The 25558-nt window shown below is 30.6% G+C and overlaps 1 protein-coding gene across 3 annotated transcripts; it reads left to right on the plus strand.

Annotated features, from left to right (window-relative positions):
- Positions 1-1962: 1962 nt before the first annotated feature.
- On the plus strand, positions 1963-24825 carry LOC103572865 (protocadherin Fat 4). Of its 3 annotated transcripts, none has more exons than XM_014440373.2 (18): positions 1963-2287; positions 2360-2473; positions 3728-4014; positions 4361-4453; positions 8513-8620; positions 8702-8803; positions 14695-14820; positions 14908-15105; positions 15177-15264; positions 16930-17039; positions 19094-19240; positions 20257-20371; positions 20451-20520; positions 21936-22046; positions 22122-22295; positions 22957-23174; positions 23800-24068; positions 24638-24825. In XM_014440373.2, the coding sequence occupies exons 2-18, from the start codon at positions 2419-2421 to the stop codon at positions 24728-24730; spliced, it is 2364 nt and encodes a 787-aa protein (XP_014295859.1). In that variant the 5' UTR covers positions 1963-2287; positions 2360-2418; the 3' UTR covers positions 24731-24825. The 3 variants fall into 3 exon arrangements, with proteins under 3 accessions (XP_014295859.1, XP_014295861.1, XP_053594585.1); XM_014440375.2 differs by having other exon boundaries at positions 3764-4014; XM_053738610.1 differs by lacking the exons at positions 1963-2287; positions 2360-2473 and adding an exon at positions 2504-2552.
- The last annotated feature ends 733 nt before the right edge of the window (positions 24826-25558 follow it).

Raw genomic sequence — 25558 nt, forward strand, 5'->3', positions numbered from 1 at the left:
TATTCGCAACATGAGCATAGTTTTTACGAATATTATAATATAAGTGAACTACGATTTTTTTTTTTTTTTTTTTTTTTTTTTTTTTTTTTTTTTTTTTTTTTTTTTTTTTTTTTTTTTTTTCGTTACCTTTAATTACTAATGATCAATAATGATTAAAAAAAAACCTCAACAATATATAATATAATAAAAAATAAAAGAAAGTAATTGATACCTACCAATCGTTAGAGGGGATTCCCAATAATAATGAATTGAAATAAATCGTAAGTTCAATAAAATTGAATAAAATCTTTATTTTGGATTGGGAACTTCAATTTGATAAAATGAAAATTTTTGTTTGAGAATATTTATTTGAAAATATAAATATTGAATTATGTAATGTTTTATAACTTTTAAATATCAAAATAAAACTGTCATTTGTATTTACAACTTGATGAGCTTAACATAAAAACTATATGGCGAATATTAATAAAACTAATATATCAATCGATCATTGAATACTGTAAAAACATATATACCATTATAGAATTAAAAACAATTCATTTGAGTCATCAACATGGTTCCATATTTATTGCTTTTTTTCTCAATTGAACGTCATAGTACTCTTTATTTTATTTATTTTAATCATATCAACCATATATCATTATGTACCTATGAAAAAATCTTTTTATAAAATTTCCTTACTGAGTTTTGTAAAATTTCGTACCAAAAGTGGCCTAGTAAAATTTTCTATATTTTCATAAAATTTTACAGACAGTAATTATTTTTTTATTTATTTATTGTTTTTTGGCCATGAAGTCTAGGCTCCTAGCGGCCATTACGAATACAATTTTTAATACAAAAAGTATATAGCATAAATATATAATCATACATAAAGGTAAATATAAAAATAGAAATACACTATCATCATCACAACAACATCATTCATTTAAGAATATCATTAATCATTCATTTACATTCGACAGATAATAATTAAAGCACGACCTCCGAAATTCCTTAAAAATACATTCATTAATACAGTCACCTGATAATTTGTTCCACGCCCTTATTGCACTAACAATGAATGACTTATCGTATTTAACATTGTGAAAATTAGGGAGTATTAGTAAGTCTTGTCTATCATCGCTTCTCCGGAGTCTAGGTTCAATTGTAAATAATTCGCTATGAAATAAAGGCATCTGACGAATTTTGGTGAGTGACATATTTCAAAAAAGCAAAAAAAAAGATAATTTTCTTTTCTCCGTTAAAAATCGGCTGCCTGAGAATTTTGATCATATGATTTTTTCATGTTTTGGATTCATAAGAATTAGGACAAAAATCATCATTGATTAATTCCGAATTTTACAATAAAAATAAAAATAATTTCGAAAACAATAGATTTTTCTGAAATTCTCGAATACCGTTTGATTTAAAGAGCTAAAAATTGAGGTGAATTATTTTCATTCGACATCAATTTGACCCTCTAAGTATGAGTAAAAAAAGCTATGGGGACAGAACTCCCATATTAATCCGGGATATTTTTTTAATATTTAAAGATGCTTTATATTAAACGAAAATCTATAAAAGTTTAAAGATCGGCTTAAAAGAAAATATTTCAGTAAAAGAAATTATTAAAATGTAATTTATTTAATTGCCAATGCGATTAGTCGAGAAAGTATAAGAAAACATAGCAAACAATTGAAGTGAAAAACTCAAATAAAAATCCTTTGTTCTATTTCTCAAGCCATTGAGGTCTACATTATAGAGAGACTATGTGATCTTAATAATTTTTCGACTAATTGTTAGCAATACTTAATATGAAAAACTAAGCTGAGTATATATATATATATATATATATATATATATATATATATATATATATATATATATATATATGTTCATAATGATTGCAAGGCAACTCTGTTTATGAACACCTGTTCAGATAAATGGGGAGACTATTCCCCCTTACCTGTCCACTTCCTGAGTGTCTGCACGGTTCTGTTTGTAATAAAGTCTCGAAAGCAGACCATTGCATGGCCCTACGGTCAGTCTTATTACCGGACATTCACGGTATGCGTTATTATAACGCTATTCTTTAAAAAAACTACGTGAAATTTTTTATGAATACTTCCATTATAATTTTTAATCAAGTTAAAAAATCATTTAAACTACAAATATTTTGTAATATTGTGATAATTTATATAAACAATAATTCATTATTAGATCTTATATTAATATAGTCGCCTATAATTGTATTAATAATTTATATTGGTGTTGGTGCTTAAGTTATGTGACAAAATTATTTTCCGTAGTGAGTGAATAATATTAAATTAACCAAATATTCAAATGATTTATTATTCATCACTGCAAAAATATTTTATAGATGGTGCAGGAAATGAGTTATTGGATTAGAAAATATATTCAACTAGTTTGTAAAATAAAATGCTGAAAATATTGTTTACATTATTATTCGTATTATATATTAGTTACGGGCAAAGTAAGTGAATAGTTTTATTTAATTATTTGTTTCGATACACTGAGAAAAAAAATGCTTCATTGGAGTATTTTAGTGCCAAGTAATTATTCTTCAATCAAGTAAAATAATTACTTTATTCAAGTATTTTATTTACTTGCTTAATATAAGAAAACAATTTGATTTTGTTAAAAAACTATTATTAGACATACCTTTTTTAAATCTAATGTTATTTAGATAAGTTTAGTACCTTAACAAACATTTTTTTTATAAATAAATAATTTTACCCTACGTTAGATTCGAACCTAGACCGATCACGCGAGACTTTTGACCTACAGCACACTCAGCCACGGTGGTTTTTTTGAAGTCATGTTTTTAATAAACTCTTAAGTTATTCGTCGATGTTTGTCAGTTTAAATGTTAATTTACACAACTAAATAATAAAATTTAAATATTTAATAGTTTATAGAAGAGGCTCTCGAAAAAATTACTATATTTTATATTTTTATTAATACCAATGAGAAATTTCATTTTGTTATAAAAACAAATCTTTTTCTTAAGGGGGATAGCCACTGTGAGGATCGAAAAAATAGGTGATTTTCGGGAATTTTTTTGACTGGGATAATAAAAGAATTTGGGGATCAGGTTTTTTTTGTTTTATAAAGTATACATTGAAGATAATTCTCCTAAATTTTTATTAAAAAATATCGTGTTATTACAAAGTTATAAACATTGTTGTGGAGCACCAAAAAAATTTTCCCCACCACGGTCTCATCTCTCAAAAACGGATTATCTGAAACAAAAAAAAACAAACCGTGTTGTAATCTGTATGGATGTGGTTATCGTTCCAAGCAGGGGATTTTGAAAATTTCGATTTGAAAAAAAATGGCGACATATTAAAAATTTTTTCGTTTTTTTTTTTTTTTTTCATTTTTTTGGATCCAAACAGCCCTAAAATATCTTAAAAATCAAAATTTTAAAAATCCCCTAGGTGCAACTTTAGCTACTGAATAGACGAATACGAAAAAAAAAGTTGCGAATCGGTTGATATTTATGCAAATTACAGATGCCGCCAGTTCAAAAAAAGTAGTTTCGAGAAAAACGCGTTTAAAGTTTTTAGTTAATGCAACGGTCAGTTGACGCGCTGTTACAAAAATGACTATATTTTAGAAAAAAATTACTTATTTTAAGGTTTTATGTAAACAAGAAAATTAATTACTTGGAGATTAATTTTTTTTTCTCTCAGTGTATTATTTAAAAATGATTTTTTTATTAAAGTAATTAGAGATACAAGATGTTTTTTGGAAAATGGAGCATCAGCTTCTCATCTTTTCGTGAGCGAAGACAAAAGTGTTGGGGATACAATAGGTGTCCTTGGAGTACTCGGAGACCCAGGTATTGATGGAGATATTGAACTTAGGCTACAAGAGCGTGATAGTCCAGTGACCATACTACCCCATTCGCGTAATTTAACCCTTATTAAAACTCTTGACAAAGAAGGAATCGATGGCCCAGCTAGTGTTTACATCACCGTTATTTGTGAAAGACGCCATACTTTAGATCCTGTAAGTTTTTAATTACTGCTTTATTTTTTTACTAATTTTATTTTATTTTATGCTTTTAAATCTTTTATCAAATAAATAACTCCAGTCCCAGGACTGGACAATGCATGGACTTTCTACTACTTTCTAAAACTTAAATAATCTTCTGGTCTAATATATATGAAGCTGAAGCTAGCGGCCGTAATAAGTAGCGGCCAAAAATTTGTTGCGTGGCCGCTATTTATTACGGCCGCGAGCTTCAGCTTCATCATACATTTTCGCAAACGATTAATAGTAATAAAATAAATTAATTTCATTAAATATTTCTAGAAAAAAAATCAATAATTAATGAATATACTATTTTATTTAGGTCTTTTCCATTCCGGTAAATATACGAGTTACTGATGCTAATGATAATGCTCCACAATTTGTCAATGCTCCGTACATTCTAAACATTTCCGAAGTAAGTAAAATAGAATAAAAATAATCGAGTAAGTTTTGAAATATTTTATTACTTTTTTTATATAATTAGGATTGATTAATAACATAATTAATGATAATAAATAAATTAATAATAAGTTATAGAAGTATATTAAAATTAAAACGAGGAAAATTTCTTTGAAAACATTAAAAGATAATTTATACCGTAGCTTTGCAACTTTCATTGTTGAGCCATTAATGCATGAAATGCAGCAAAGCGTAACTCAAACGACCAACAGGTACAGAGTTTGTGATGATAGTGCGCATCCGCTGTGTTAGTGTGGCAGTGACCAGAGAATGGTCCTAGCTTCTATACACCGAATCCGCGTAGCACCAGCACTCGTCTCGCCGTCTTACTTTATTTTAAAGGAGGAGAAGTTTTAGCTATAAGCATTCACGCGCGCTCACCGTTATAATAAACGTTTTATGATGTTAGATAGATTAGTTACTGTAGTAAACTATACATTTGGATTATAAAAAATCTTGAAAATTAAGGGAACAAAGAAATTTTATAAATTTATCCCGAGTCAAAAAACAAATTCTAATTTGGACCTCAAAAAATTCAATTCTTTTGATCTTTTATTTACTGGATGAAAAATGATACGATATTGGCACTCTAAATCCTCAATGAGTATTATGAGGTCTAAATGCAAACTCTTCACTGGTTTTAAATTCTAACGAAGCTCTCAAAATCCTCAAAAAATAAATTATCGTTTTCTGGACATAGAAAATTTTCGAGTTGAAAAAAAAATCTGAGTACTTACAAAAATTTCTATGTCAAATAAAATAAATTCATTAATTTATTATTATTCGTTCTTATATATTTTCGGATAAACTTTTAATAGGTCTCAAAAAAAATTTTTTTTAAACTTCCTAAATAATATAGAATACAATTTCAAACATTTTGTCCTCAATAAATTTTTGTATTTTGATTGAAAAAATGTATACTGAATTTTCTTTCGGTTAACTATTTTTTTATAGTAACCTTTGTATTTTTTTTTTGAATAGATATAAATAAATATAAGTATTCATTTTCATTTGTTATACTTTACAGAGGTTCCGGTAATTTTTCTGCAAATTTTTAATTAATTATTTATTTTTGGATCAATTTTTTTGAGATTCTCGGTCTAAAGTATTTATTTCTTACGAAAAAAAGTGAGGGAACCTACATAGGTTACGTCATTTGAGAAATTGAGACCTAAATCTGGAGCAGTAAATTTTTTTATATTATGAGGATTTTGAGGTCCCCATAAAATTTTTTTTATATCAGTTTAGCTCTCAATTATGTAAAATTGCCCGCAACTACAATCTTAAAAGTCCAACTTGTCCCTCAAACACCTCACGTAGTATTTTGAGGTTCGAACTGGAATTAGTTTTTAGTGATTTTTGGAACGCTATATTTTCGTTAAAAATGGTCGTATCGAAAAAATAAACAAAGCAATTTGAAGCTTGAAATCTCTAGTTTAAGAATTTTTTAGCAAAAAAATGATTCGAGCCACGATTTTTTGAGTCTACGGGGCCGGATAAATTTTTTTCAAGAAAACCAATTTATGGCTCGTTTAGAAAATTGATTCAGCTAAAATTTGTTGTTGTTTTTTTTTTCTACAACAATTTGCTGTTAAGATATCAGCCTTCAAATAAAAAAGGATCATTTTGTCTTTGATTATCGACCTTTCAGTAGTTAAAGGTCGCACAGTAATTTTGAGAACATCTTTAGAAACTCAAATAAATTCCCCCAAAATCTGATTTTTGAGTTAAAAAAAAAATTTTTTTTTCATCCTTAACATAGACTTGAAAAAGCTACGAAATTGAAAAGAAAAGTTTTAATAAATTAAAAAAACAGTCAAATTTTATTTATTTATTTATTTTTATTTTTTAGAAATACACGGAGAGAAAATTATGGTAACTGTTCCTAGTACGTTTATGAAATATCATCCCATACCGTTATGGTAATGATTACTTGGGATTATGGGATATAGACCCATACTTTCTGGGAAAAGTTTCCATAAGTATGGGAACAATTCTTATATCATTATGGTAACAGTTTCCATATCGCATGTGAAAGAATCATGGTAATGATTACCATGCTCATAGAAATAGTTCCCACAAGCAAATATAGTAACCGATCCTATAACCACATTGTAATGGTTCCTAAGTGTATATGGGAATAAGCCCTATACATTATGGTAACTATTCCTATAATATTATTGTAAACATAGCCATCATATTATGGTAATGCTTACCATAATATTATGGTAATCATTCCCATAATGTATGAACATTATTACCATGATATTATGGTAACCGTTATCATAATATTATGGTAACGATTACCATAATATTATGGGAATAGTTATCATAATAGTATGGGAATGGTTACCATAATATCATAGTAATAATTCCCATAATATTTAGAAATTATAATAATTTTTTTTTGTAAGAAGCGTATTTTTTTGTATATTACAAAATTTTAAGTATACAAAAAAAAACTCTTATTACAAAAAAGAAAATTTATTATAATTTCTAGATATTATGGCAATCATTATCATAGTTACATGGTAACGATTACCATGATTCCATAGGAACTATTCCGATACCATATGAGAATTATACCCATAATTATAAGAATGATTACCATAATATATATGGGTGCCGTTCCTATAATCAACATTTGAAAAAAACCGGTTACCATGCAGTATGGGAACCATTCCCATAATATATTGTAACTGTTACCATAATTTTTTCTTCGTGTACTATTTTTTTTCTCTTTACTTTACATTTACTGAGTAACTAACGCAAAAATGGAAGAAAACCCGAAAAAAATTAATTTTTTTTATGTTTTTCAAATATACTGGTTTTTACACGCTTACACGAAGGCCCTTTGAAAATCGACGAAGAGGCTGTACAGATTTTTGCGTTGGTGCACAATAAACAAGAAAAATTTAGTTACCATACTTGTGTATGTGATTGGGGAATTTGTTGCGGACAAATTGGAGTTTTTTATAGATATGGTTTATTTGAATGAAATAATGATTCGCTTATAGTTAACACATCTTTATTTGGAATTTTTTTCATCCAAGATTTGTTAACTATAAACAAATATACATTTGAATAAAATAAATGATTTTGTTCACTCACATGAGCTATTTATTTGGCTCAAATAAATTGTTCTCTCAGTGTACTGAAGTCAATTTGCTGACAAAAAGTTTATCGGAGACACGATAACTTCGTCTTATTCTTCACAACCTAAAGACATTTTAAAGCTAATTCACTTCAGTGCCCTTCACAGCAAATAGAATTCAATTAGAGTACAGTAAATTTGTGCTGTACCGTGTAATTAAGTAATTAAAAAGATATGTGGCATTATAACTTTATAAAAATGATTTTTTATTCCAATACTATCCCTGATTGAAAATTCTCATTAAATCCTATCGAAAAATTCTAATAGGATTCAATCGGAAAAATGATCGATAAAAAATTATTATTTTTCCGATTGAGTCTAATAACCCTAATTAAAAATACTCATTGAAAAGGATTGAAAAAGATGAGAATTGGCTACTTTTGAATACTTTCTATACCACCAGATTTTCATTTGGATATAAAATTAATACTTTTCAATTCTATTGAATCCAAAAATAATAATTCCGAAGAATTGAAAAAGATTCAAAAGAATTGATATTTTTAATCTTTCTGAATACTTCTCAACACCTAAATAGTTCGATTTTCGGATCGAGTGTAGGATTGAAAAGAATTCAAATGAATTGAAATTTTCAATCTTTCTGAATACTTTTCAATTCCTTTGAATACTTCCCAAAACCTCCGTATGGATTGAAAAGAATTTAAATAATTTTCAATCCTTTTCAATGAGTATTTTTAATCAGAGTAAAGTTCGATTAAAAGTTTTCAATCGGATGGAATCGGAGGTTTTCATCATCAGGGATTAGAACATTTGCTATCAAAGATTTAGCTGAAAATAAACTCAAAACTTACTCAAATGTTAATTCTAGTTGCAATATTTAAACATTTTATGTACTCTAATAAGGTCACTGTGGTGGGTACTCGAGTTTTACAAGGAGTAAGAGCTGTGGACATAGATCAGCCTGGACCTTATTCAATTGTTCAATACAGCATTCTTCCAGGCCCACATTCCGTAAGTTCACCATTTCTTACTTTTTAATTTTATATCCGAATTCGTATTTATAAATATTTTAACTTACAAAGTTATTTTTAGGATTATTTTTTTTTCATAAATGCTCTTGAAGGAACATTGGTACTGAAAAAACCACTGGATTTTGAAACGCTAAATAACTTTTCTGTTGTTATTCGTGCTCAGGTATTTTATTTAAATTATATTTATTTAATGCATAATCTAAAGTGATGATTTAAAAGGTCATTCCGCTTTCGCCAACAGGAAAATCTTTTTTTTTTTATTAATTTTTATTCTGACATAAGTAAGGTAAAAGATCTAGTACCCGATCACTCCATTAAAACTTTTTAATCATTCCAAATGTTTTTTAATCCTAAAATAATGACCGAATTTCTATCACCGTTTATGATATAAAATGATTCGGTCAATATTAAATTTTATTTTTTTTTATTATTTATTTATTTAATGTGTTATAAGAAATACAATCTCTAAATACTCGGCATAAGAGATCTAGATAATATAATTATTTTTTGGTCTAATACATTTTATGAACACACATTGAAGAACAGACTCGTAAAAAGTATTAAAATAATACAGCTAGTACCTCTATAAAAAATTAAAAAGATTACCAGGATTGTAAAGTATCAGGGAATAATATTAAGTATGTATATATGTCAATTAATAATACACAATTATAGTTGGATACACATTTTAATGTGAATTAATGAGAATACAATAGTCAGCAATTTGCATAGTCTCCAAACGCCACACTCGGGGTCTTACAATCGACTGACTCCTGTGGCGTACGCTTACAATATGAAACTTAGTTAACTACGGGGACATCTATCGGATATTACAATCCTTCCCTTTTAATTTTTAACGTTTCCAATGATTAACAATTACAAATTTAATCTATCAGGTGCCCTAGATGTACGCCGCGATCTACGAATTGGATTTTCTATCTTAACTTTACTAGAACCCGTGTTATTTGACGTTACATTCTGGCGTTCATGTGTTGATTGGTCATTTATCACAACAGGCGTTTCACACACATCATTACAGTTATCATTCGTTACGGTCGGTACCGTATTTTGATACAGCTTAGTTACATCCGTAGACTCACGTGTCACACCTAGCATAACCCGTTCCTTCTCGGTTTCACTATCTTTATAGTTTCGACTACAAACTCTCATTTGATTAACATGTCTTTTCCAAATCGATATACCAGTATCAACTAGATACGTGACAGGGCTTAATTAAGAGTTAATAGTTGCAACTAGCCATGAACCCGTTCGATAATCTTTGACCATGACCCGTGAACCAACATCAAAATTGACCCTTCGATTACCCGTGTAACAACGCCTTTGTGCATCTGACTTCTTCTTAACATGTTCTCGAACGTCCGGTCTAATTAAATCTAATATGGTTCTAAACTTACGATCCATTTGTCATTCCGCAGGACTTACCCCTGTGGTCGCATGAGGAGTTGCTCAATAATAAAACAAGTATTTCGTCAGTGCTTCATTTTTATCATACCCAGATTTTAACATTATTTTAAATTTATTCTTAAAAGATCTAACCGCGTTCTCAGCGGCTCCGTTAGACGCTGGGTGATATAGTGCTGTTTTAATGTGGACAATTCCATATTTGCTAACAAATTCTGCGAAATTTGCTGAAGCAAACGCAGGCCCGTTGTCGGAAACAATTTTATATGGAAGGCCCCACGTAGCAAGATAATCTCTTAATATAAATACTGTTGTTTTGGTTGTGATATCTTTGACAGCACGTATATCGACCCATTTCGAAAAAGCGTGAATAATTACTAAATACATTTGTGATTCGATAGGTCCAAGGAAATCTAAATGAAGCCTATGGTTAGGTGAATCGGGCCATAGCCTTCATTTTAACAATACCAAAATGTATACTATGTAATTCTTTTAATATCTGGTTTTGTAACGCTTTGGGTACCACGATACGATGGCCCCACATAATACAGTCAGTTTCAATTGATAATTCACGAGCTCTATTTTGATATGGTATTAATTCATTATCAATTTTACTCGGCCAGCCATTCTCAATAAATTGAGTGACCAATCGTAGCACTCTATCTTTACAAGACTCCCTAACTAATGTCTCATAATCAATAGTTATTACGTCATCTAATACATAATTTAGGTACGTGTACTCGGGCGGTTGAACATCCTGGTTATCAATCGTCTCAAACTCAGACTTAACAGAACTATTACTAGCTCTGGACAGAAAATCAACTGTTTTGTTATCGATTCCCTTAATATATTTGATTTCAAAGTCATACCCCAATAAAATCACAGCCCACCTTTGGAGTCGGCTAGCAGCCATGACTGGGATTCCCTTTTTCGGCCCAAAAATATATATTAAGGGCTTGTGATCGGTCTCTAACACGAAATCTCTCTTATACAGGTATTGGTGAAATGTCTTGACTGCAAAAATAATTGCTGAAGCTTCCTTGTCAATTTGAGAGTATCCTCTTTCAGCTTTCGTCAATGATCTTGAAGCAAAAGCAATTGGTCGATCAATCTTATTCGGTAAAACATGAGCAATGACTGCACCAAGACCGCACGGAAACGCATCGCACGTGACTTTAACTGGCAATTCTAGGTTATAATGCATTAACACTTGTTGCGAGCATAGACAAGCCTTAACTTCATCAAATGCTACTTGTTGTACTCTACTCCAGGACCACGCATGATCCTTTCTCAACAGTTTGTACAGTGGTTCGACAATACTCGAATAGTTTCGAATAAATTTTGCATAATAATTAACCATTCTTAAAAAAGCGCATAATTCCAATTGATTACTAGGAACAGTAATATTAGAAATAGCTCAAGTCTTTTTATCAGAGATGCTAATTCCGTTTTTACCAACAATAAAACCTAAAAATTCAACTTGATTTTTATTAATTTCACATTTCTTTTTCCGTAACGTTAAGCTGCATTCTTTTAATTTATTCAAAACCGCTTTTAATCGACTATCATGTTCTTGAGCAGTCGTACCATATATAAAAAGATCATCGTAAAATATCTTAACCCCTTCAAACCCTTTGAATTGGCTCTCAAGTTCACTCTGAAATATTCCCGGTGCTGGTGATACCCCAAAGCACAGACGATTATATCCGAATAATCCCAAATGTGTAGCTATTACAACTAATTCTTTCGATTTATCATCTAATTCAAATTGCTGGTAAGCATCTGATAGATCTAATTCTGACACCTGTTCTATTTTTTTTACTGCTGACAGTAAATCTTGAATTCTAGGTATCGGATGCTTGTTTTTCTTTAACCACGGATTCAACGTAACTTTAAAGTCACCGCATATGCAAATCTGACCATTTCTTTTAATAATTGGAGCTATTGGAGTTGCCCAATCACTATCACTGACTGGAAATAAAATACCTTTATTAACTAATCGATTAATTTCTTTTTCAACTTTATCTTTGAGTGCATATGGCAATGGTCTAGGCTTGCAACAAGTCGGTTTTGCATTATCGTTCAATTCTAGTTTAATTTTTCGCTTATTATACTTGCCCAATTCATCTGTAAATACTACTTTAAATTCCTCCATGATTTTCTCATTCCTAATCTCCTCCCCCACAAATTTATACCCTAGTGTTGAGTTTGAGTCGATTGACCCAAGAAGTTCCAACTCCCGTATCCAGTCACGTCCAACAATCGGATTGCTATCACCCTGAAATACATAAAACTTTAGTTCATACGTTCTATTCTTATACTCAACATTTGACATAATGACGCCTAATGGTTTCATTACATCACCTTGATACGATTTAAAATTACGATCACTAGCTAGCATGCCCTTATTTTTAAAACATTTATCATAAGTTTCCCTAGAAATAGCTGACATTGGAGAACCAGTATCTAATTCTAACTTCATGACTTTATTTTCTACTGTTAAGTTAACAAAAATTGAATTATTTTTGTTACTATCAATGACTACAACATTTGAATCATTTAAATGAAATAATTCCTCCAGGCCATCAGCTAGATCTACTTCGTCAATAAAATTATGATTATCTCGCTTAAGCGACTTATTACTATCAAAATTCTTAAAATTATTCTCTTTATCCTTAATCGTATTTTTATAATAATTCTTTTTGTCTCTATTCTTACACATTTTAACTAAATGACCCTCAACTTTGCAAATATTACACTTATAATCTTTATACCTGCACTGAAACTTTTTGTGATTATCTTTTCCACATCAAAAGCATTTATTACTTTCTAACGTGTTATTTTTCTTCTTATGCTGAATGTAGTTGATCATCGATGAGTCATCCTTCGTAGAAGTAGATTCCGTTCTCATGACGTCGTTCGCCGCTGATTCCAACGCCGAGGAAATTTCAATTGCTCGATTATATGTAAGATTGGGTTCACCCAAAAGCCTCTTCTTCATCGCTGCACTCCTCAGACCCCACACAAATTGATCTCTGATGTTCGACTCCAGATTTTCACCAAATTGACACTGCATTGACAATTTTTTTAACTCTGCCAGATATGACTTCACGTCTTGATTACTTGCTTGACGACATTCCTTGAACTTGTAGTGTTCGGTAATTACACTAGGAGCCGGTTGTAAATGATTATCCATGATTATCATTAATTCCTATAGTTTCTTATCGGATGGCGACACCGACGTACATAAATTCCGTAATAACTCATATGCTTGTGGACCCAGTGACGTAATAAACAGCGACTTTTTCTTACTTTCTGATACGCTATTGACAACGACATAATGTTCGAAACGTTCTGTCCATGCTATCCAATTGTCTGTAATTTCGAATTCTTTCAGTGAACCAATTCCACTTAACATAACCATTGGTTGCACCGCCACTAGATCAATTTCCTTATCTCGTTTAGCTTCATCTGCTTGTAATTGCAAACTTTGATTCTGTAGCAGAATTTTATAATTATCAAGCTCTTGTCTTTCTGCATTGAGTCTTTGACTTTCGTGAATAATGTTCTGCCGCTCTACTTCCAATTGTTTCCTCAGCTTCTCTATCTCCACCGTCATCTTGTCAACTCCGCATGTGCACGTGCTTGAACTATTAATGAATTCTCACTCTTAATTATTCTTCTTTTTAATTAATTTTTCTCTTGTCGCCAATTATGTGAAGTATCAGGGAATAATATCAAGTATGTATATATGTCAATTAATAATACACAATTATAGTTGGATACACGTTTTAATGTGAATTAACGAGAATACAATAGTCAGCAATTTGCATGGTCTCCAAACGCCACACTCGGGGTCTTACAATCGACTGACTCCTGTGGCGTACACTTACAATATGAAACTTAGTTAACCACGGGGACATCTATCGGACATTACAAGGATTTTTGTCTCTTTGAAAATTTTATCCAACCACTTTTCGCGAAGTTATAGGCGTTTGAAAAGAAAATCGCTACGTTTCTTTAAATTTGAAATCACGAAAACGGTTGGAGGAAAAAATTGAAAAAAATCATGAAGGCCCCTTTAAACATATACTAAAAGATAAAAAAGTTTCAAAAAAATTCAAGGTGCAAAAGCTGAATGGTGTCCGATTCGGCGTGGAACGTCCCATATATACATTTAGACATGTATAAATTTTTTAACGAATAGTGTTTTTGAACTGTACTCAACTAATTATGATAGGTTATGAGGTTATGATAAAATTCCTTGAAAAATAGACTACGAGGACAAATACAATACCCAGATTAAAAAAAAAATTTACCTAAAAAATTTAATAACCAAATCAAGATTAAATTCAAATAATATTTTATTTTTGACAACATTATATTTCAAAACGATGTTAAGAAACGTCGTCAACTGAATGAGATCAGTCAGTCTAGTGGACAGCAGACGTACTTTATAACATGACGGTCGTGGGTTCGAGATCACGGGTAAAATTTCAAAATTGTTTTGATTTACAGGAATTGCCAAGAGACTGAAGTTGTTAGATCGTTTCATCAACCCAAAAATAGTTATTAAAATATTACTGGCAGAAACAGAATTCCCTCTTACAAAAAATCTTTTCAAATTTTTAGGATCAAGGTAGTCCGCCACAGTCATCTCTTACAACCCTGTCAGTAAACGTAATTGATGCTGATGATCAAAATCCTGTATTTAGTCATGATCAGTATAGAGTTATTATACCTGATGGATTTCAAAATGTAAAACTTAATACAGCATTAATTTTATTTTTAAATAATAAGTTTTAATTATAAAAGAATTACAATAATTAAATTCAATTTTTTTAGAAAAAAATAATTTTGCCTGTAGAACCTGTGCCAATAAAAGCTGTAGACCAGGATATTGGTATAAATGCACCTATTAAATATACAGCTCAGAATGGTATTTTGCCATTTTTACATTTAAATTCTCAAACTGCTGAAATTACTCTAATACGTAACTTATTGGATCATGAATTACTTACACCATCTACAATAGTTATCAAGGTATATACATATATACATATATCAAAATATAGTAAATATAAATTACAATAAGTGTATTTACTCCGTTTTAGGCGACACAAGTAGATAATCCAGACCGATTTAGTTTAACAACTGTTATAATGTCAAGAAAAAGTAGTACTAATGCGATCCCTACAGTAGGTATGTACACGAAGAAATTATTCTTGTTTGAAATGTTATTGCCCTTATGGGTAATCCAATCCAAAACTTCTCATAGAATCCACTAAAATGGGTCAACAACCGCATAAAAACCTAAAGACTTGTATTGGTTTCTGCGCGGTTTTGGACCTATTTTAGTGGATTCTATGAGAACTTTTGAATAGGGAAAACAATTTACAGCAATTGTGCCCAAGCTTGGTCACCAGCACCTTAATGGTCCACGTCTTTATATAACTATTATGGATATTGCTAAAATATCTTGCTCGAGATGCATTCGTACTGTGATGAGCTAATCTTGCACCGAAAATTACTTGCATATACTAACGCATATTATGTGGCAAATCTGCTCAAGAAGTCTCATATTATGTTATCCATCTTGCTTCTATCTCTGCCACTTTACTCTTTCCATTGGTATATGACACAGGACCCTGGAGTGAAGTGACAAAGACAGAAGTGAAATAGATAGTGTAATATGACATTTCTTGAGCAGATCTGGCGTAAGAAATGTGTTAGTGTCTGCAAGTAATTTCTGGTACAAGATTCGCTTAACCCTTAACGGCCACATGGGGTGACTAGTCACCCCAGGCTTAAAATAAGTGGAATTAGAGGCCTTATATCTTTCAAATGAACTCTTCAAAAAACTTTCAAAAAAAGGGAGTTGCTTTGACCATCAACTTGGGATGGAAATTGTTACATGAAGTTGTCATAGTAAAATTGACAAGGGTTATATCACAAATTACTGTGAACATTGTAAATTTTACTGTATGGTCACAATATTTTTTTCATGTGTTTTTTCGATTTTCATCAGGTGGCCAATATAGTCCGACTTTACCATGACAAGATAACATTTCAAACAAGAATAATTTCTCCGTGTAAACAAAATTTAATTTTAATTTTTTAATTTTGAATCGCTGAACTATATCATGTATTTACAGTAGAATCTCCTTAATGTGACTCTCCGTAGTTTTACACTCTCTAAATTTAACAAGATTCTCTCCCTAACGTTAACCATCCTGTCTCCTACTACGTTTTTTCGCGCGACCAATCAAAAAAAATCTTAGTGGCAAGAAATTCAAATCCTCTCACCTACACCTATACGATTAAATCCTAACCTAGAAATGTATTTTTTTTTCGTACATTATGCATTTTTACGGCGCAGACCTGCGCACAACAGACACGAGTATTGGTATGGTGGGGATGACAGGATTTGTTAGCATTACGGAATGGTCCTGGACAGGAGTGTTAACATTATGAAGATTTTACTGTATATATTTTTTATAATAATGCAGTATAAGCACTATCTCAGTGCTCGCTTTTTTTTTTATTTAGCAAATAGGTATTTACCTATGTAATTGTTACTACAACCTTTGCATGTTTTATATGATTATTTGATTGCAGCAATCACTTGCCGCACAAAAATCATTGCAGGCAAAAATCCATTTGATGAATAAAGAAAGTAAGCACTGAGATAGTACTTATACCACGATAGTATTAATAATGACAATTAGTATGTGGAATTCGTAGTGTTGTCTATTACTCACTCGAACAGATGGGCAATGGATAACATAGCGCATTTATTGCACAATATACTATAATAATAAATATGATACGACTGTGATTAGCAATTGTTTTTTCTGTTAAAATCAGATGTAAAACGGCCAGTAAAATTTATTCTTCAAGATTTTACGATAAACGTTCCAGAAAATACACCGCGCGGTAGTGTGATTCTTTCTACTGGTCTTAACAAAGTTGGTTCAGTAAGTAAGCGATTATTTTACAACTACACTGAGAGAAAAAAAAGTACGCTTCAAGTGGTTACTTTTTTTTGTTTTCATAAATAAGGTACCCGCGGGTAATGAGGCCTGTCGGGTAATAAGGCCTAAGTGACAGAAATGATATTTAAAATAACCGCCTCCACTAAAGGCTACTCTAGTAAAAGGGTCTTACAAAGAGATGTTACGACAAGTTTATAGAGTCCCGATACCACGTTCTCTGTCATCTATATTTCATCATCCGTCATATCCCTGATTAAAAAAAGGGATTTAAAACGATTCGAAATAAAAAATTTTAAATACTTTTTAATACTTTTGAATACCTTGAATACTTTTGAATCCTTCTTCTTATGGGAATTTAACATTGCAAATCGTTTTAAATCCCTTTTTTAAATCAGGGATGCTGTCGTAGCGCAGAAGACATTATAAAAAACAATCTAGTCTTCTGACTCTTAAAAAGTATTGTTGCTAAATTTAAGTGATGATTCATCTCTAATACCAATTGTATTAAGTATAGTTAAACTATTCCAGTTTGTTTAACCCGTAGGCCTTATTACCCTACCGAAGTAAAATAAGGTCTATTCGTATGGTTTTTGTAAAAGTATAATTTTTTGTTTGTTTATGGTAAAAAATACCATTACTTGATTACATTTTATGGGTAATGTATTGAAATAAAGATTAATAATACATTTCGATAATTAAATGCAATATTTTCGATTCTTTCCAAAATCTCCCTTAGCTTGGCCTTATTACCCGCCGGTACCTTACTCAAAATAAGTAATTTTTAAAACTATTGCTTTATTTTAGTAATAAATTTCTAGAAGCATCAATTCCTTAAGGCAACTAAATATTTTGACAATTTTATTGGTACGTTCTCGAATTTACTACAATTGAAAACTGCAATAAAGTTTGAAAAATTATTTGGTTAAATAAAAAAAAAAGGAATTGAACAAAAATATACCCTCGCGACTCTAAGCACACTGGTTTTAGTATGTATTCACTGTGGGTACACTACGGTTTCAGTATATATCCACTCTCGATAAACTCTGGAAACAGTATGGTTACATAATATTTCTATTCCTACCCTGTTTTCAGAATGGGCTTAAAGTCGCAAGGGTAATTAAAAATTTGAAAAAAATTCTTGCACTAACAAAGATTCGTTTTTATAACAAAATGAATTTTCTCATTGGTATTGATAAAACTATTAAATATATTAATTTTTTCGAGAGCCACTTCTATAAACTATTGAATATTTAAATTTTATTAGATAAAAAAAAAATAATACATAAAAAAAGGCATGTCTAATAATATTTTGTTAAAAAAATCAAATTTTTTTGATAGTATTAAGTAACTAAATAAAATATTTAAATTAAGTAAATATTATAACTTATTGATGAAAGATAATATCTCAGGTAACACATGCTTGAGCATGATTCTGGTGCCAGTGTCGTGAGCAAAACCCCTGGTCACTAGTGTCTTTTTCTACGTATGGGTCTTGCGCAAAATCATGTAGCAAAAAATCGTCATCAAGACTTGTGCATGACTTGCTCAAGGCATTGTACACAAGAATATTAAAGATATCTTAAATACGCACCAGTAACTTATGGCAGGTACTTACGCATGGATTGCTCAAGATCTGCTCAAGCCTCGAGGTCAATTTTGAACCTTGGGCAGATCTTTAGCAAGCCATCCGCAACTATTATCATCTATAATCTTCCTCCAGAATTGAGTTATAATCTGGCATGAATTTTTTATGTAAAGCTTGCACATTTTGCTATTAAAATCGGCCACAGGTATCTACAGCAAGTCGCATATGAGTAGAAAATGGCACTAACGTCTTTTGAACTTGAGACCAGGCTTACTCAAGCCTTGAACAATATTGTTATATGGATAATTTCTTGGGACTATTTAAATAGCTAAAATACTAAAATCAATCATTTTTTATTGACAGTACAAATTTTTTTTCTCTCAGTATATCTTAATGTCTACCTATATTTTCAGTGTTGGAAAATAATTTATCGTTTATTTATTAATTGCAGAATTTAAAATATTGGCTTGAAAGTATAGCAGATGAAAATGATAAATTTTCTGTTTCGTCTGTCGGAGAAATTATTCTCAAGGAACCATTGGATTATGAAAAAAATATTATACATAATTTTTTAATTCATGTTACAGATGGCATTAATGTATGTATTTATTTATTTATATTAGGGTGTTTAAAAAAATAACAATTTTTTTTAACTTCCCGCTAAGAAAATTAAAAATTTTCAAAAATTTGAGAAGTTATTGGTTTCAATCCGATGTTCAAAAACCGAATTCCTATCAGATTTGTACGTTTTGAGGTTTTAGGAAGCTATTCTGACTAATTTCACGATGTCTGTGTGTACGTACGTACGTATATATGTAAATATCTATGAAAAATCTAAAAAAAATAATTTTCTGATTGATTTTAAGAGATTGACATTAAAATGAAAATAACTAGAAAACAATATAGAATTCGAAAAAACTTTATGGGTAATAATTTGTAGGAAATAAAAATATCTACAAAAAAGGTGCTATAATATTATGTGATAAATCTCGCCGGAAAAGTAAGAAGATCTCGAAATTTACTCTGACGTGACTTCAAGCTTCAATAACTTTTGAACAAATGGATTTATCAAAAAGTGATAAGAGACTTTTTTTGTAGAACATTTAATTCCCTACAAAAATAAGCCTTCTGATTTTTTTTATGATACATCGTTAGATAGTCATAAAAATCAGAAGACGCAAAAAAAAATTTTTCCATGTTATTCTTATGGAAAATAAAAAAGTGCAACGCGGAGCCTCTCAATATTAATATTAAGAGGTCTAATTTCTACAGGCGTCTTTTTATATCTAAATGAAACTATTGAAACTGTTTCCGAGAAAAAAAAAATTTGTTATTTTTTGAATCATCCTAATATATATACTTAATGATAAATGATAATCGACTCACGCACACAAAAAAGGTTTTTTGGTGCAAGAAAAATTATTCCTTAGGAAATGACAATTTCTATTTTCATAGAACTAGAAAAAATTTCTTGAAGCAAGAAGTTATTTGTCACCCCGAAACATACGTAGCGCAAGTTATAATTTTCTTGGGGCGAGTAAAAATTTTTTGCGTCAAGAAATCTTTTTTTTCTGTGTAGAATAGAATAATTAAAAATAATAATGAAAATTATAGAATGATACAGCACGTGTGCATGTGGCAGTAGAAGATATTAATGAGTGGGAACCTAGATTTCGTCATCCAAGATATGAATTTCATGCTCATACTCTACGAGAAGGATCTATTGTCGGCGAGTTTCATTAGATATAATCATTATTTAAACATTAAATCCCAAAAAACCTATAATTTTTTTAATGTATAATATACAGGAAAAGTTGAAGCAGCTGATGGTGATAGAGGCGATAGAGTTACATTATCATTAAGAGGACCAGACGCTCGGTATTTAAACTTCAGTAACACACTAAAATCTTGAATTTTTTCCAACATCGGCTGTTGTCTATGCAAAAGATTTGTGTGAACCGGAAGTATAAGAACCTTTTTTTTTTAGCAAATGTTTCAGTACATGATGAACCAATTTCGGGAAACCAAATTTTCGTTTTGTAAAGGTAGTACTGTCGGTTTTAGAATTACTATTCAGAGTTGAATGAAATTTGATATATTAGTAGACAATAATAAGAAGAAGTCTAATTAAATTTCTTAAGAGCTATTCTTGATTAAAAACTCTGATTAACAATGTCTAATCGGATTTATTTGGATGATTCCAAATGAATCCGATTGGAAGTTAATCGGCAATTTCCAATTAATACCGATTGTAAATAAATCGAAAATTTCTGATTAAACTTGAAATTTCCTAGTCTGATTAAAAACTCTGAATAAATCTGATTGAAACTCAATAGGATTCCTATCAGATTCATTCAGTACATCGGAAGCGTTCGAGATACGAGTATTACAATTACTTATAAACAGGATGTTGTAGTGTAAAAAAAAAAAAAGGAAAATTTTTTGATATCACTAACAGCATATTGATGATCATATTTTGTTTTTTTCAAAAATGATTATATTCTTTGAACCTTACATAACACACCTAAACTTTGTTGTAACTGTCGGTCGCATAGCCTAGTCGTCAAAGCGTCTGTCTCTCATACGGAGGGTTCCGGGTTCGAATCTTACTGAAGCAAGTGCGGTCATTAGTAAGTCTAGAGTTTTTTCTCTGAATTAAAAATTTTCATTTCGATTAGGAATTCAATTATTCGCATATCTGAATAATCTTTGCGTCGCCAAAATAATTAAAAAAAAAAAGTTCTATTTTTTTTTTTAATTTGGTTAAAATTTCTATACATAGTAATATCAAGTCATATATGGCCGTATCAAGCTATGTATGGTCATTCATGGTCATACCTGGCCAATTTACATACATGACCACGTATGATTAGATATGGCCGTGTCTGGCCAATTTTCATACATGGTCATGTTTGATCCATTTTTCACGGAGAACTAAACAAGTGTCTGTCAAATTTAATTAATTTCTGAGCGTTAATTTCGAAACCGACAGTAGTACTTCAAGTAAGAAACATTCTCATGTTTAAAATGTATTCGTTTTGTAAATAGTTTGCCGAATATGAATGCTTCAACAAAAGTTATTTTTAAATAAAAATTTTCCTGTGCTCGAACACTTGCGTATTGTCGGATACACTGGTACAGGAAAAATTTTTGAAATGAATCTAATAGGCAGTTGGAACTATAAATGAAATATAAAAAGAGGCGATTGGAAGAAAATCGAGATTTTACTGTAATTTTAATAAATGATTTTTACTATTGTCTATGTGATAATTTAAATCAAATTGTTTTTTTAGTAATTTTCAAATAAGAGACAACGGTGAACTCATTTTAACATCTTCAGGACCATTCAATAGTACATTAGCCCGCTTAGTAGCTGTGGCTACTGATTCCGGAAAACCACCACGGTATCATTATTTTGATTACTATGTTAATTATATAATTTCAACAAAATTTTATAAACAATTCATATTAACTTATAGAACTAGTATGATTCCATTAATTGTACATGTACCAAGTACACGGTCCAATCCAATCGCAGCACGTGCAGCCCCAGCTTGGCTAAGTGGGAGCATTTTTCTTGTAGCTGGGTTTGGAGTTGTACTTGGTCTACTTGGGATCGTTATATTAATTCTAATTTTATATATTTACAAGCAGTGAGTAAATATTTTTCGTTATATCTATATTTACATATGATAGTATATTACATACCAAGGGAGATAAGTATGGTGTTCCCCTGATTGAGAAGAGCGATTTGGAAAAATTTAAAAAAAAATTTTTTTTAATCCTCTTTGATTCTTCTATTAGCGCTAAATTCTAATTCTTAAGCAATGAATCCTTTTGAAAAGTTCCGAATTACCCGTTATTCAAGAGTTCATGAAGAGATTTGAAATGATTTGGGAGTTCTTATTTTTTTGGAAAACCTGAATAGTTTTTGATCACTAAAAAATTTTTTTAATCACTTCAAATACTTATTAAGAATTCAGAAAGATTAGAAAACATTTAAATTTTGTTAGAATCTTTTTTAATCACTTTTCTTAATCAGGGTCTAACCCGCGAGTGCAATCGCCCGTCGCAAAGACGTGGATTGGGACGTCCTGCCTTTCTCCGTGGTGTGTATACGATTTTTCACCAGATTTTCACCTGAAAGTTTGGATTTTTGCATCTGTTTGCGGGAAGAACGGCGTATGCGCTAAATTTGATCATTTGTTTTCTTATAAAAGAAAAGAACGACTTTCTTCCCTCTAAGCAGGACAGAACTTTTAAAATTTTGGTGCAGGTAAGGTAAAAAATGACTTTAAATATATATAATTTTAGAAAACGGCCAAAAAATGAAGGGTTGGTAAACTCAATTGGAACAGGATACAGAGGTAAATCACCAGTACCTTCCGCATTAAATCCAAGCCCTCAAATTTTGGGTGCAAATGTTATTAATGATATATCAGAAGATTCAAAAAAAAAGTCACGATCTAGAAATAAAAATATAAGCAATCCAGTATTTGGAAAAGATAATCAAAGTTTATACAATGCTGCGGGTAAAATTCACTTTTTAAACTTATACGTATAGCTTTATTTGCTCTGTATATTTATCTATTCAATGCTTGTACGATTATCCTGTTTTATCATAACTGTAAAGCGAACCATAAGTGACGGTTTATCGACAGATGTACTATAGCAAACGAGAAAGCAATGCAGATTTCTACATTTTCCATCAGCATGACATATTGAGCTCATAATGAAACTCTTGGAGCCATTATTGAATACTTTTCTCAAATGCACTCCTGTATTATAAAGTGTTGACGCCAAAGAGTTTTATAATAACATATGCTAGCATATTTATGAAATTTTTATTAGTTGCTCATATTTTATAGTTTTCACGAAATATTTTTACAACAAAATTTTTAATATCTAATAAGCGCAAGTCAGAACTGTATTGCTAAACGGCTACTGTGACTTCACTTTACAGGTTTGATAAATCAGGATAACTAAACGAACGTCAAATAATGTCCATTGCGAAATACGTGGTCTTTAGTACTCGTCTCCAGTGTGGACTAAGAACTAACCTACGACTCGTACTAAAGCCATTGCGCTTCACGAATAATGACTGACTTAGTCCACTTGTTTCGCAATGTACTATTATATAATTTATTTGTATTATAGGAGCATTATCGACGCGACATATGCCGGGATACAATCGGCACAAAGTTGCTCCATTATCAGTTCTACCTTCACTATCAGCAACTTCAAATATACCAAACATCGGCGATTTGGTACAAAATATGAATGATTTAAGTACAAGAGCTAATATTGATACTGTATCGCAAGATTCTTCAAACTATTCAGTTGATCCGCCCGATTCATTAATTCCTGTCTGGCCAGCAGAGGATTCTTCGAGACATGTAAAAAAACTGTCTTGGAATGATGACAGAGTAACTATTTATTTTCAATTAGATATTAATATATGTATGGGCAAATCCATTACTTTTCGACAAAAGTGTGAGTGCGTGGATCACCGATTTGGACACCAATTTTTTTCTCGAAAGTAGGTTGGAAAAGAAAGTGATCCAGAAAATTTCCCACTCCAATGGGATACAAAAATGTTTATCAAGTCTCAACTGGTCCAGAAGAAGAAGTAAATACTGTTCTACTTTTTTTCACTGTAAGTTTATATAAAGAATGGATTCTCGGTAAATCAGAGTCTGGCTGGATGAAAATAGATATATTTTATGATTATTTTGTCAAATCATTGAATCTATGGTTAACTGAAAAAAAAATTAAAAGACCAGCTCTTGTGTTATTTAATGGGCACAAAAGCCATCTTACCTTAAAAATTTGTGAAGATTGTGGCATTGAGCTCAAATTTTCAGGATAACCTTCTTTTCCAACCTACTTTCGAGAAACAAATCGGCGCCCGAATCAGTGATCCACACCCGCACATTTGTGTCGAAAAGTAATGGATCTGCCCGTATATAATATTCTAAAAATTATTTTTTTATAGATTGCAGATAATGTTACAGACGATAAAATAGAGCAGCAAAATGAAAATAATTATCAAGGGCCTGATAAATTAAATCTGACTGTTTATTTTTAAAATAATTTTATCATAATTGAAAATAAATTTTTTTTTTTTGACAAAGTGATTCAAAAATAAAATGACCTATTTACATCTGCCTTCTATATTATTAAGCATTTGTCAATAATTTTATTTAAAATTAAATCCTCTAAACTATCAGTACATGATATGCTGTAGAACCGGGTGCCCCTCGACTTCCGTAGTCTTGACGACGAAGCTTATGAGGTCACAATTTGAACACCTTTTAAACTCAAAAGTTCTTAGGGCGCCACTGAGAATAAGACACAATCTCTCAGTATCGTGTGCAAGGCAATAAAGCAGAGAGAAAAAGAAATCTCAAGGACGAGTTCGAAAATTTCCTTATCGTGAATGGACCACACAGCTGCAGAGTAAGGTTCAAACAATTTCAATTCCGTAATGAACGGTCAGTAGACTCAGCGTCATTAATCGATCGAGAATAATTATTTCAGTAAATTTAATTTAATAAAATACATCCAAATTTATTTATAATAATTTTGTGGCAACAGATATGCTCTCTAATTTAATATTAAATATCTTTAACAAAAATAAATCTTTAAATTTTCCGACAATATCAACGTATTTTTAAATTTAATTATTATTATTATTATTATTATTATTTATTTATTTAATTGGCCATGGAGTCGTGACTCCCTGCGGCCATCCAAAATACATAATTTTACATAATAGTATATATAGTGGTTAAACGAACGATATTAATACAATTGTTTAATAGTATATGTATGTTATAAATGTAGAATATTTTTCTTTGTTTTTTTTTTTTTTTTAAATAATCATATAATCATTTCATTCATCATTAATTAATTA

Source organism: Microplitis demolitor, chromosome 4, assembly GCF_026212275.2.
Source record: "Microplitis demolitor isolate Queensland-Clemson2020A chromosome 4, iyMicDemo2.1a, whole genome shotgun sequence".
NCBI classification, from domain to species: Eukaryota; Metazoa; Arthropoda; class Insecta; order Hymenoptera; family Braconidae; genus Microplitis; species Microplitis demolitor.

What these genes read in the sequence shown, in the direction of transcription:
- LOC103572865 (XM_014440373.2), top strand. Translation starts at nt 2,419, where the DNA reads ATGCTGAAAATATTGTTTACATTATTATTCGTATTATATATTAGTTAC. An exon ending in TTCTTCCAGGCCCACATTCC is followed by an intron (nt 8,621 to 8,701) that starts GTAAGTTCACCA and finishes AGTTATTTTTAG; the next exon opens with GATTATTTTTTTTTCATAAA. An exon ending in TGTCTTGGAATGATGACAGA is followed by an intron (nt 24,069 to 24,637) that starts GTAACTATTTAT and finishes ATTTTTTTATAG; the next exon opens with ATTGCAGATAATGTTACAGA.